At 54.0% G+C, this 13,968-nt stretch overlaps 1 protein-coding gene across 1 annotated transcript in view; it reads left to right on the top strand.

Moving 5' to 3' along the window:
• The window catches only part of DYNC1H1 (dynein cytoplasmic 1 heavy chain 1), a 114,742-nt gene extending 113,207 nt beyond the window's left edge, over positions 1-1,535 (top strand). The window contains exons 73-77 of the mRNA XM_075330754.1: positions 2-155; positions 348-490; positions 570-738; positions 913-1,040; positions 1,146-1,535. Coding sequence (XP_075186869.1) covers positions 2-155; positions 348-490; positions 570-738; positions 913-1,040; positions 1,146-1,274 — 723 coding nt within the window. The 3' untranslated portion in view covers positions 1,275-1,535. The remainder of the gene's footprint in view (position 1; positions 156-347; positions 491-569; positions 739-912; positions 1,041-1,145) is intronic.
• Positions 1,536-13,968: the final 12,433 nt, after the last annotated feature.

Below are 13,968 nucleotides of genomic sequence, written 5' to 3'. Positions count from 1 at the left end.
GGACCCTCTGTTCAGGTTCTTTGAACGTGAAGTAAAAATGGGCGCCAAGTTACTGCAGGACGTGCGCCAGGATCTTACCGATGTCGTCCACGTGTGCGAAGGAAAGAAGAAGCAGACCAACTACCTGCGCACCCTGATCAATGAGCTGGTGAAAGGTACGACTGTTGGCTTGTAGACAGTGTAGACTTGGGGTCCGGATATAGTGGGATGCTTAGTGAGGAGACGCTGAAGGACTCTACTTGGCCATGATCGCCCCTTTAATTTATTGTTGCTCTGGTGCCCTGATTTAATCAGTGGCTTTACCCCTGTTGGATCTTTCTCAGTGCAATGTCGTCTTTCTCCTCTAGGGATCCTGCCTCGGAGCTGGTCTCGATTCACGGTCCCGGCAGGGATGACCGTCATCCAATGGGTGGCAGATTTCAGTGATCGCATTAAGCAGCTGCAAAACATCTCTCAAGCCGCGGCCGCCAGTGGAGCCAAAGAGCTGAAGGTTAGTGAGATCCACGATGTACAACAGGAGGCCGCCATGTTTGTGGCAGATGCTGATCTCTTCCTATTCTCCTCTGCAGAACATCCACGTGTGGCTGGGCGGCTTGTTCGTCCCCGAGGCGTACATTACTGCCACCCGACAGTACGTGGCCCAGGCTAATAGCTGGTCCCTGGAGGAGCTGTGTCTGGAAGTGAGCGTAACCACTACCCTGAATGCCGTCCTGGACGCCTACAGTTTTGGGATAACAGGTAATTTCTGTCCTTTCAGCTCATCACTGCTATGGGGAATAGAATTCCCAGCTGGCAGGTATCGGGGCAATGCTGTGAACTGTCATCTCCAACATGAAAGCCATGAATCTAGTGCAAAACTACGACTCCCAGCCCTAAAACATCCGTATTATAACAATGATTGGGGTTTTTTAGGTTTAAAGCTTCAAGGAGCGGTGTGTACAAATAACAAGCTGTCCCTGTCTAATGCCATCTCCACGGTGCTGCCCCTGACACAGCTGCGCTGGACCAAGCAGACCAACGCCGAGAAGAAGGCCAATGTGGTGAGTGGTCTGCGGAGGGGCCGGCTGCCTCCATCTGCCGCTGAGCAGACTGTGTACAGGGAAGGGTCAGTCTCCAAAGAATTTTCACCACTTTCTTGTCTTCAGGTCACGCTGCCCGTCTACCTGAACTTCACCCGCGCCGACTTGATCTTCACTGTTGACTTTGAAATTGCCACCAAAGAAGACCCTCACAGCTTCTACGAGCGGGGGGTGGCGATCCTGAGCACCGAGTAACCGCTCCATCCACTCATTACTGGTTTTGTTAGTTTTGTTCTGTGGGTACAGGAAGGATCTTGGTGATGTGATAAGATGGGGGCATCATGGGTGCCAAGGAGGGGATTCAAAAAGATGGAGACAAGGAATGTTATTACTGGAAGAGGAAGGTGTTTGTGGTGTCGGAGGGAGGTTTACAGGCAGGAGATTTGCACGTGAAACTTTTAGATTTGTCTGTGTAACCCTGAGTTTTAACCTAATAATAAATCTGCATTACATGAATCATGGCGTCTTCTGTGAACCGGGTGCTGATGGGGGACTATCACTCCTGACCTAGAAAACCTGTTGGGTTTTTTGTTTGAGACTTTAGTTGGAGTTTTTGATTCTTGAAGTTTTTAGGTTCCAGACCTGAAAGACTGTATAAGATTGTCACTAGTAAAGATAAGGCCGGCGCAGCTCCTTGTAAAGTCTGATCACACCGAAAACCAAGAGGATTACGGAGGGTACTGCCTAAAAAGCAAACTAAAGATTCCGGATCCTGGTCGTCTGAGGGCAGCCTGCAAAAGGATCAGCACGGAGCAGCTAAATCCAGCGCTCCACACATCTGAGGAGAGGAAGCCATGTGGCCGCTTTACAAATCGGTGCTACAGGAATCTATGCCCAAGAAGGTGTAAGAAAGCGGAACTGTACTGTATAACTGGATGAGGTTAACGTTCCTTAAAGGGGTATTCCGATCTCAAATACTATCCCACTATGTAGTAGGTATAATAGCTAATCAAGAGAAATATACTAAATTTCTTTATCGTTCCTATGGGAGACCCAGACCATGGGTGTTTAGCTTCTACCTCTGGAGGACACACAAAGTACTACACTAAAAAGTGTAGCTCTTCCCCCTGAGCTTATACACCCCCTGGTGAGCAGACCCAGCCAGTTTATCGCTTTGTGTTCAGGAGGCATACATCCACACATGCATTCTCATATGATTTTTCTTTGTCGCTCCATTGGGAGACCCAGACAATTGGGTGTATAGCTACTGCCTCCGGAGGCCACACAAAGTATTACACTTAAAAGTGTAAACCCCTCCCCTCTGCTATACACCCTCCCGTGCATCACGGGCTCCTCAGTTTTTATGCTTTGTGCGAAGGAGGCTGACATCCACGCATAGCTCCACATCTTAGTCAGCAGCAGCTGCTGACTAGGTCGGATGGAAGAAAAGAGGGCCCATATCAGGGCCCCCAGCATGCTCCCTTCTCACCCCACTCTGGTCGGCGGTGTTGTTAAGGTTGAGGTACCCATTGCGGGTACATAGGCAGGAGCCACATGCTGTTTTCCTTCCCCATCCCTTTAGGGCTCTGGGTGAAGTGGGATCCTAATCGGTCTCCAGGCACTGGGACCGTGCTCCCTCCGCAGCCCCTGGGGAATCTGCCGGATAGGAGCAGAGTATCGTCAGGGACAAGGCCCTGCTACTGTGAGGTACTCTGTGTCCCCGTGGGGACCGCGCATGGAGCGCTTGTGCCATACACACTGCAGCACTGCTGGGTGTGTTAGTGCGCCGGGGACTACCGCGCCGGCCGTGCTTATTTGCCGGCCGCGCTTATAACTTTAGTCCCCGGCTTTTGCGGCCTAGTTTCGCTTATTCCCGCCCCCGGGCCTGCCAGTCAGGGGAAGGGCGGGACGCTGCACAGGACGGCAGCACTGAGGGCTGGAGCATACTCTGTATCCTCCTCCCCCCTCACTCAGCACAGTGGGGCACTAGATTCCCGCACTTTCTAGGGCACGCCCACGGCCCCCTCCTCCCCACAGAATGCCGGGAGCCATTCCTGTCAGCACTTCTGACGCTGGAGAGGAGACGGTGCAGAGAGCAGCTTCGCCCCAGACTTGGCGACTACCGCGCCTGCTTGCCGGCCGCGGTCTGTAACTTTAGCTCCCGGCTTTTGCGGCCTAGCGCCTTAAACTCCCGCCCCTGGCCCTGCCAGTCAGGGGGAAGGGCGGGACGGTCAGTCGGAGGCTAGCAGTGACGGCTGGAGCACACTTGGCTGTCCTCCGCCTCCGTCACGTTTCACTCAGGGCACCAGATTCCCGCACTTTTGGGGTTACGCCCACGGCTCCCCCCTCCACTGTACACGCCGACAGCCATGTTTTCAGCAGCACATACTGCTTCAGGGTCGGTACACCAGGGGGCTTCTTCTCGATGCTGGGCCCCCTAGAGTGATGAACTGTATATGTGATACACTATATATGGCTATATAATGTTTGAATGCAGTTTCACAGTTCGGCTGTACATATGTATCCTCAGTGATCACTGTGAACATATTCGCTCAGCCGGTGACGGGGGCACTGGTTGAGCTTCGCCGGCGTTCCCTGTCCAGGCGGCAGGGACAGAGTTACAGCTTTGCTGAGAAACTCTCTGGGTCATTTTCACTATCCATGTCTCAGGCTATGGACAAATGGTCGGCTAAGAGACTAGGAGTTTGCAGTCCAGACCGGCCCCTTACACAGGCCCCGGGCACTGCGGGATCGCCCCAGGCCTCTTTCGGTCTGCGACGAAGCGTCTTCCTGGGGTGGCCTCTAGTTATTAAGTGGTAAACTCCAGCACGAACCGCAGTCCCAGTCCGGCTAAGCAGCCTTGCTTGGAATCTTCCCCGACTTCTTCAAGGGTCTCAGCTTGAGGACCCTCTAGAGGATGGGGCGGAGGTCGCAACCCAGGACTCTGTCCGGACGTGGCTCTAACGGCTTCACAGATACTGTACAGAAGCACACCTTCCCGGACAAGCGTTTTACTGAACGCCTTATAACACACGTTGTCCCTTCCCCTCTGACGTTGTTAAGGTTTCAGCTCAGTGTCATAAGGTCCCCTCCAGTCTCGGACTGGCGGCTAGATCAGTAGTAGCAGTGGCTGGCGGGTCCACGCTCAAGAATGCCACGGACAGACAGATAGAACTCCTAATGGGATCCATCTATGAAGCCATAGGCGCGTCCGTTGCCCCAGCCTTTGCAGGGGTGGACACTCCAGGCTATCTCAGCTGCTCTGTCTCATATCAATGCGGTCATCCTGTGCTCCGCAATTAGCGTCTTTGACGTCTCAGGCGGTGGTATTTTCATCCTCCGCCGTGCACAGAGAACCTTTCTTCGGCGCTCCATTGGGAGACCCAGACGATTGGGTGTATAGCTACTGCCTCCGGAGGCCACACAAAGCATTACACTAAAAAGTGTAAGGCCCCTCCCCTTCTGGCTATACACCCCCCGTGGGATCACGGGCTGCTCAGTTTTCAAGCTTTGTGCGAAGGAGGTCAGACATCCACGCATAGCTCCACTGTTTAGTCAGCAGTAGCTGCTGACTATATCGGATGGAAGAAAAGAGGGCCCATGCAAAGGGCCCCCAGCATGCTCCCTTCTCACCCCACTCTTGTTGGCGGTGTTTGTTAAGGTTGAGGTACCCATTGCGGGTACGGAGACTGGAGCCCACATGCTGTTTTTCCTTCCCCATCCCCCTGAGGGCTCTGGTGAAGTGGGATCTTACCGGCCTCCAGACTCTGAGGCCGGGCTCCATCCACAGACCCGGAGATCCTGCTGGATACGGAGCTGGGTACCGTCAGGGACAAAGCCCTGCAACATTCAGGTACTCTGTGTCCCCGTACAGACAGGCACAGACACTCCAGCGTTGCTGGGTGTTCTAGTGCGCCGGGGACAGTAGCGCTGCGCGCTTGGGTTATACTCACTGCAGCTTAGCTGAGTGAGTTTGTGTGGGGAACTACCGCGCCGGCCGCCATGGAGACTGCGGCGCGGCTGCGACTTGTGGTGCGCCGGGGACTTCGCGCCGACCGTGCTTTTACGACGGCAGCGCTTATAAATCTAGTCCACGGCTACTGCGGCCTAGTTAAGTTTCGTTCCCGCCCCCAGCCCTGTCAGTCAGGGAAGGGGAGAGACGCTGTACAATAGTCAGCGCCGAGGGCTGGAGTCTTATTTACATACTCCAGCCCTCTCACTGGGCACAGTGGGACGCCAGTTTCCCGCTCTTTGTCTGCAGCACGCCCACGGCCCGCCCCTCTTCACAGGACGCCGGCAGCCATTCCTGCACGCAGTCTGAGCTGGAGAACGGGCATAGCCCTGGGAGACCCAGACAGGGGATTCTGGCGACCACACACCCGCTGTTAAGCGGGCGGTAAGCAGCACCTAGGTGCTGACCCCACTAGTGCCACAGTGTTTGTTTTGTGTACTTTTGTCTGTACCTATATATTGCACTGTACGGTCGCTTCTTGGCTTATACCCCTATATTGCTCTGAGGAGACAACAGCATGTCATCCGCAAAAAGCAAGGGTGCCAAGGCACAGGCTTTCTATGCTGCTTGTACCGCATGTGAGGCTACTCTACCGGCAGGTTCCACTGACCCCCATTGTGTGCAATGTTCGGTCCCTGTGCCACTTCGTCAGCCGGAGTCTATGCTAGTAGTGGCCCAGGCAGAGACGCCTGTGAACCCTGCCCCGGTGACGGGGACAGAGTTTGCAGTTTTTGCTGATAAGATGTCTGTGACTATGACAAAAATTCTAGAAACTTTGCAGTCCAGGCCGGTCACTCAGACCATGGGCACTGCTGATTCAATGTTCCCCGGTCCCCCTCAGTTGGAACTAATCCGTGCTCCAAGGGGGTCCCAGGCATCACAGGCTGAAGGCTCTGACTCGGACGACAGTCCCAGGCAGCCTAAGCGAGCTCGCTGGGAGAGACCCTCGGCGTCATCACGCTGGTCAGGGTCTCAGCGAGAGGATTCTCTGTATGATGAGACAGAACTAGGTGATCAGGAGTCTAATCCTGAGACTGCTCTCAACCTGGATACCCCTGATGGTGACGCCATGGTGAATGATCTTATAGCGGCCATCAATAGACTGCTGGATATTTCTCCTCCAGCGGAGGAGGCAGCAGCACAGCAGGAGAAATTCCATTTCAGGTATCCCAAACGTAAATTGAGTACTTTCTTCAGCGCTCTATTGGGAGACCCAGACGATTGGGGTATAGCTACTGCCCTCCGGAGGCCACACAAAGCACTACACTAAAAAGTGCAAGGCCCCTCCCCTTCTGGCTATACCCCCCCGTGGTATCACGGGTACTCCAGTTTTCAAGCTTTGTGCGAAGGAGGTCAGACATTCCATGCATAGCTCCACAGATTTTAGTCAGCAGTAGCTGCTGACTATTTCGGATGGAAGAAAAGAGGGCCCATATAGGGCCCCCAGCATGCTCCCTTCTCACCCGTTGATGGTGTTGTAAGGTTGAGGTACCTATTGCTGGTACAGAGGCTGGAGCCCCACATGCTGTTTTCCTTCCACATCCCCTTGTAGGGCTCTGTGGAAGTGGGATCCTGCCGGCCTCAAAGCTCTGACGCCGGGCTCCATCCACAGACCCATAGAACCTGGTGGATGCCGAGCAGGAGTACCATCAGGGACATGGCCCTGCATCATACAGGTACTCTGTGTCCCCGGCAGGCACAGACACACTCCGGGCTGGCTGGGTGTTGTAGTGCGCCGGGGACCGTAACGCTAGAGCTAGTGTTCCTACAGTTTAACTGGGGGATTTTTTTCTGTGTTGTGGGAACGCAGCGCCGACCCCCACTGGACCGGCGGCGCTGCTGTGACTTTTAGTTCGCCGGGGACACGCCGACCGCGCTTTTACGGCGGTGGCGTTTATAAATCTAGTCCCCGGCTTTTGCGGCCTAGGACGCCGGCAGCTCCGATTCGTTCCCGCCCCCACCCTGTCAATCAGGGTAGGGGAGAGACGCTGTTTCACGGCAGCGACGAGGGCTGGAGCCTGATTTACATGCTCCAGCCCTCTCACTAGGCACAGAGGGAAGCAGGCTTCCCGCTCTTAGTCAGGAACGCCCAGGGCCCGCCCCCCCTCCTCTCTCAGGACGCCGGCAGCCATTACATGCATGTCTGGCTGGAGGAAGGACGCAAGGCTCTGGGAGACCTGGACTAGGGGGCTTTGGGAGATCACACACCCGCTCTTAAGCGGGCGGTAAGCGGCTTTTCAGCTGGCCCCTCTAGTGCCTCAGTGTGTATTAGTGTACTGTGTCACTGGACATATATATATTTCCTTATTACTTGCACTGTGAGGTCGCTTCCTGGCTGTATACCCAGATCGCTCTGAGGAGGCAGCAACATGTCATCCACAAAACGCAAGGCTGCCAAGGCTAGGGCTGTGTACACTGCGTGTGCTGCATGTGGGGCTGCTCTACCAGCAGGCTCCAAGGACCCCCATTGTGTGCAATGCTCAGATCCGGTGCTGCTTCGCCAGCCGGAGTCAGGAGAGATAGTGACCCAGGCTGAGACGCCTGTAAGTCCTGCCCCGGTGTCAGGGACAGACTTTGCAGTTTTTGCTGATAATATGTCTGTGACTATGGCAAAAATCCTTGAAACTTTGCAATCCATGCCTGGGGCTCAGTCTATGGACACGGCGAGGTCTCTGTCCTCTAATCCCCCTCAGTTGGATTTAATCCAGACTGCAAGGGGGTCCCCGGCTTCACAGGCTGAGTATTATGACTCAGATGATAGCCCCAGCCACCCTAAGCGAGCTCGCTGGGAAAGACCCTCAACGTCATCACACTGCTCAGGGTCTCAGCGCAATCAGTCTCTCTGTGATGCGTCTGATGAGTGATCAGGAGTCTTATCCTGGAACCCCTCTCAATCTGGATACCCCGGATGGGGACGCCATGGTAAACGATCTTATCTCAGCCATCAATAGACTGTTAGATATTTCTCCCCCAGCCCCTTCTGCAGAGGAGGCAGCTGCAGAGCAGGAGAAGTTTCGTTTCCTCTATCCCAAGCGTAAATTGAGTGCTTTCTTGGATCACTCTGACTTCAGAGAGTCAATCCAGAAACACGACGCTCATCCAGAAAGGCGTTTCTCTAAACGTTCTAAGGATACACGTTTTCCTTTCCCCCCTGATGTGGTCAAGCGCTGGACCCAGTGTCCAAAAGTTGACCCCCCGATTTCCAAACTTGCAGCTAGATCCATAGTTGCAGTGGAGGATGGCGCTTCACTTAAGGATGCCAATGACAGACAGATGGACCTCTGGTTAAAATCTGTCTATGAAGCTATCGGCGCGTCGTTTGCTCCAGCATTCGCAGCCGTATGGGCACTCCAAGCTATTTCAGCTGGTTTAGCAAAAGTGGATGCTATCTTACATCCAGCGGTGCCGCAAGTGGCGTCCCTTACCTCGCAGATGTCCGCGTTTGCGTCTTACGCTATCAATGCGGTCCTAGAATCTACCAGCCGCACCTCAATGGCGTCCGCCAATTCGGTAGTTTTGCGCAGAGCCTTGTGGTTAAAGGACTGGAAAGCAGATGCTGGTTCCAAAAAATGTTTAACCAGCCTGCCTTTATCTAGAGATAGACTGTTTGGCGAACCATTGGCTGATATCATTAAGCAGTCTAAGGGTAAAGACTCTTCTTTACCCCAGCCCAGAACAAGCAAACCTCAGCAGAAAAAGTGGCAGCAGAGGTTTCAGTCCTTTCGAGGTTCGGGCAAGACACAATTCTCCTCGTCCAAAGGGACTCAGAGGACGCAAAGAAGCTCAGATTCCTGGCGGGCTCACGCGCGCCCCAAGAAAGCAAATTGAGGAACCGCTTCCAAAGCGGCTACCTCATGACTTCCAGCTCCCCCCCTCCGCATCTCCGGTCGGGGGCAGGCTCTCCCGCTTTTCCGTCATTTGGATGTCACAGGTCAAAGACCGGTGGGTGACAGACATTTTGTCTCGCGGGTACAGAATCGAGTTCAGTTCTCGTCCTCCAGCTCGGTTCTTCAGAACCTCCCCACATCCAGACCGAGCAGATGCCCTGCTGCAGGCGGTGGACTCCCTAAGAGCGGAAGGAGTAGTGGTTCCTGTACCGCCTCAGGAACAAGGGCGAGGGTTTTACTCCAATCTCTTTGTGGTTCCAAAAAAGGACGGCTCGTTCCGTCCTGTTCTGGATCTAAAGCTGCTCAACAAACATGTGCACGCCAGGCGGTTCCGGATGGAAACCCTCCGCTCTGTCGTGGCCTCAATGTCTCAAGGAGACTTCCTTGCCTCAATAGACATCAAAGATGCTTATCTCCACGTGCCAATTGCTACAGAACATCAACGTTTTCTACGTTTTGTGATAGGAAACGAACATCTTCAGTTCGTAGCTCTGCCATTCGGTCTGGCGACAGCCCCACGGGTTTTCACCAAGGTCATGGCGGCAGTGGTAGCAGTCTTGCACTCTCAGGGACACTCGGTGATCCCTTACCTAGACGATCTACTTGTCAAGGCACCCTCTCAAGAGGCATGCCAACTCAGTCTACATGCTACACTGGAGACTCTACAGACGTTCGGATGGATCATCAACTTTCCAAAGTCGAATCTGTCTCCGACACAGTCACTAACGTATCTTGGCATGGAGTTCCATACTCGAGCAGCGAGAGTGAAGCTTCCGCTGAACAAGCAGCGGTCACTACAGACAGGGGTGCAATCCCTCCTTCAGGGCCAGTCGCACCCCTTACGGCGCCTCATGCACTTCCTCGGGAAGATGGTGGCAGCCATGGAAGCAGTTCCCTTTGCGCAGTTTCATCTGCGCCCACTTCAATGGGACATTCTCCGCCAATGGGACGGGAAGTCAACGTCCCTGGACAGGAAAGTCTCTCTTTCCCAGACGGCCAAGGACTCTCTACAATGGTGGCTCCTTCCCACCTCATTGTCTCAGGGAAGATCCTTCCTGCCCCCATCCTGGGCAGTGGTCACGACAGATGCGAGTCTGTCAGGGTGGGGAGCAGTGTTTCTCCACCACAGGGCTCAGGGGACGTGGACTCCGCAGGAGTCCACCCTTCAGATCAATGTTCTGGAAATCAGAGCAGTGTATCTTGCCCTACTAGCCTTCCAGCAGTGGCTGGAAGGAAGGCAGATCCGAATTCAGTCGGACAACTCCACAGCGGTGGCATACATCAACCACCAAGGGGGGACACGCAGTCGGCAAGCCTTCCAGGAAGTCCGGCGGATTCTGATGTGGGTGGAAGCCACGGCCTCCACCATATCCGCAGTTCACATCCCCGGCGTAGAAAACTGGGAAGCAGACTTCCTCAGTCGCCAGGGCATGGACGCAGGGGAATGGTCCCTTCACCCGGACGTGTTTCAGGAAATCTGTCGCCGATGGGGAGTGCCGGACGTCGACCTAATGGCGTCCCGGCACAACAACAAGGTCCCGGCATTCATGGCAAGGTCGCGCGATCAAAGAGCTCTGGCGGCAGACGCATTGGTTCAAGATTGGTCGCAGTTCCGGCTCCCATACGTCTTTCCACCTCTGGCACTCTTGCCCAGAGTGTTACGCAAGATCAGATCCGATTGCAGCCGCGTCATACTCGTCGCCCCAGACTGGCCGAGGAGATCGTGGTATCCGGATCTGTGGCATCTCACGGTCGGTCGACCGTGGTCACTGCCAGACCGACCAGACTTACTGTCCCAAGGGCCGTTTTTCCATCAGAATTCTGCGGCCCTGAACCTGACTGTGTGGCCATTGAGTCCTGGATCCTAGCGTCTGCAGGATTATCTCAAGGAGTCGTAGCCACAATGAGACAAGCTAGGAAGTCAACGTCTGCTAAGATCTACCACAGGACGTGGAAGATTTTCTTATCTTGGTGCTCTGCACAGAGAGTATCCCCTTGGCCATTTGCATTGCCCACCTTTCTTTCCTTCCTGCAATCGGGGTTGGAAAAGGGCTTGTCGCTCAGCTCCCTTAAAGGGCAAGTCTCGGCACTATCTGTGTTTTTTCAGAAGCGTCTAGCACGTCTTCCTAAGGTGCGCACGTTCCTACAGGGGGTCTGTCATATTGTGCCCCCGTACAAGCGGCCGTTAGATCCATGGGATCTGAACAGAGTACTTGTTGCTCTGCAAAAGCCGCCCTTCGAGCCTCTAAAGGACGTTTCCTTTTCTCGCCTGTCACAGAAAGTGGCGTTTCTTGTCGCGATCACATCGCTTCGGCGAGTGTCTGAGCTGGCAGCTTTGTCATCCAAGGCTCCTTTCCTGGTGTTCCACCAGGACAAGGTAGTGCTGCGCCCCATTCCGGAGTTTCTCCCTAAGGTCGTATCCTCGTTTCATCTTAATCAGGATATATCCTTGCCTTCCTTTTACCCTCATCCGGTTCACCGGTATGAAAAGGACTTACGTTTGCTAGATCTGGTGAGAGCACTCAGAATCTACATTTCCCGAACGGCGCCCATACGCCGTTCCGATGCACTTTTTGTCCTTGTCGCTGGTCCGCGCAAGGGATTGCAGGCTTCTAAAGCCACCCTGGCTCGATGGATCAAAGAACCAATTCTAGAGGCCTACCGCTCTGCGGGGCTTCCGGTTCCTTCAGGGCTAAAAGCCCACTCAACCAGAGCCGTGGGTGCGTCCTGGGCATTACGACACCAGGCTTCGGCTCAACAGGTGTGCCAGGCAGCAACCTGGTCCAGTCTGCACACTTTCACCAAGCATTATCAGGTGCATACCTATGCTTCGGCGGATGCCAGCTTAGGTAGAAGAGTCCTGCAGGCGGCAGTGACATCCCCGTAGGGGAGGGCTGTTTTTGCAGCTCTAACATGAGGTATTTCTTTACCCACCCAGGGACAGCTTTTGGACGTCCCAATCGTCTGGGTCTCCCAATAGAGCGCTGAAGAAGAAGGGAATTTTGTTACTTACCGTAAATTCCTTTTCTTCTAGCTCTTATTGGGAGACCCAGCACCCGCCCTGTTGTCCTTCGGGATTTTTTTGTTGTTTGCGGGTACACATGTTGTTCATGTTGAACGGTTTTTTCAGTTCTCCGATGTTTCTCGGAGTTAATTTGTTTAAACCAGTTATTGGCTTCCTCCTTCTTGCTTTGGCACTAAAACTGGAGAACCCGTGACACCACGGGGGGGTATAGCCAGAAGGGGAGGGGCCTTGCACTTTTTAGTGTAGTGCTTTGTGTGGCCTCCGGAGGGCAGTAGCTATACCCCAATCGTCTGGGTCTCCCAATAAGAGCTAGAAGAAAAGGAATTTACGGTAAGTAACAAAATTCCCTTCTTTCTGGACCACGCTGACTTCAGAGAAGCAGTCCAGAAACACCATGCTTATCCAGATAAGCGTTTCTCCAAACGTCTTAAGGATACACGTTATCCCTTTCCCCCTGACGTGGTCAAACGCTGGACCCAGTGTCCAAAGGTGGACCCCCCAATCTCCAGGCTTGCGGCTAGATCCATAGTTGCAGTGGAAGATGGGGCTTCACTTAAAGATGCCAATGACAGACAGATGGACCTTTGGTTGAAATCTGTCTATGAAGCTATCGGCGCGTCGTTTGCTCCAGCATTCGCAGCCGTGTGGGCACTCCAAGCTATTTCAGCTGGTCTGGCGCAGGTGGACTCTATCATACGTCCATCAGTGCCGCAAGTGGCGTCCTTGACCTCGCAAATGTCTGCGTTTGCGACTTACGCTATCAATGCGGTCTTGGACTCTACCAGCCGTACGTCAATGGCGTCCGCCAACTCGGTGGTTTTACGCAGAGCCTTATGGTTAAAGGAATGGAAAGCAGATTCTGCTTCCAAAAAATGCTTAACCAGTTTGCCATTATCTCAAGACAGACTGTTTGGTGAGCAATTGGCGGAAATCATTAAACAGTCCAAGGGTAAGGATTCTTCCTTACCCCAGCCCAGATCAAGCAAACCTCAACAGTGGAGGGGACAGTCGAGGTTTCGGTCCTTTCGAGGTTCGGGCAGGGCCCAATTCTCCTCGTCCAAAAGGACTCAGAAGGTGCAGAGGAGCTCAGATTCCTGGCGGACTCACTCACGCCCAAAGAAAGCAGCCGGAGGAACCGCTTACAAGCCGGCTGCCTCATGACTTTCGGCCTCCTCTCTCCGCATCCTCGGTCGGTGGCAGGCTCTCCCGCTTTTGCGGCATTTGGCTGCCACAGGTCAAAGACCGGTGGGTAACAGACATTTTGTCTCACGGGTACCGGATAGAGTTCAGTTCTCGTCCTCCGCCTCGGTTCTTCAGAACTTCCCCACATCCCGACCGAGCCGATGCTCTTCTGCAGGCGGTGTGCTCTCTAAGGGCAGAGGGAGTGGTGATCCCTGTTCCTCTTCAGGAACGAGGTCAAGGTTTTTACTCCAATCTGTTTGTGGTGCCAAAAAAGGACGGCTCTTTCCGTCCTGTTCTGGACCTAAAACTGCTCAACAAGCACGTGAAAACCAGGCGGTTCCGGATGGAATCTCTCCGCTCCGTCATTGCCTCAATGTCTCAAGGAGATTTCCTAGCATCAATAGACATCAAGGATGCTTATCTCCACGTGCCGATTGCTCCAGAGCACCAGCGTTTTCTACGCTTCGTTATAGGAGACGAACACCTTCAGTTCGTAGCCCTGCCATTTGGTCTGGCGACAGCCCCACGGGTTTTCACCAAGGTCATGGCAGCAGTGGTAGCAGTCTTGCATTCTCAGGGACACTCGGTGATCCCTTACTTGGACGATCTACTTGTCAAGGCACCCTCTCAAGGAGCATGCCAACACAGCCTGAACGTGGCGCTGGAGACTCTCCAGACCTTCGGGTGGATCATCAACTTTTCAAAGTCAAACCTGTCACCGACCCAATCACTAACATATCTTGGCATGGAGTTTCATACTCTCTCAGCGGTAGTGAAGCTTCCGCTGGACAAGCAGCGGTCACTACAGACAGGGGTGCAGTATCTCCTTCAAGGCCAGTCGCA

Source organism: Anomaloglossus baeobatrachus, chromosome 12, assembly GCF_048569485.1.
Source record: "Anomaloglossus baeobatrachus isolate aAnoBae1 chromosome 12, aAnoBae1.hap1, whole genome shotgun sequence".
Classification (NCBI taxonomy): Eukaryota; Metazoa; Chordata; class Amphibia; order Anura; family Aromobatidae; genus Anomaloglossus; species Anomaloglossus baeobatrachus.
This window is presented reverse-complemented; position numbering and strand designations above follow the sequence as displayed.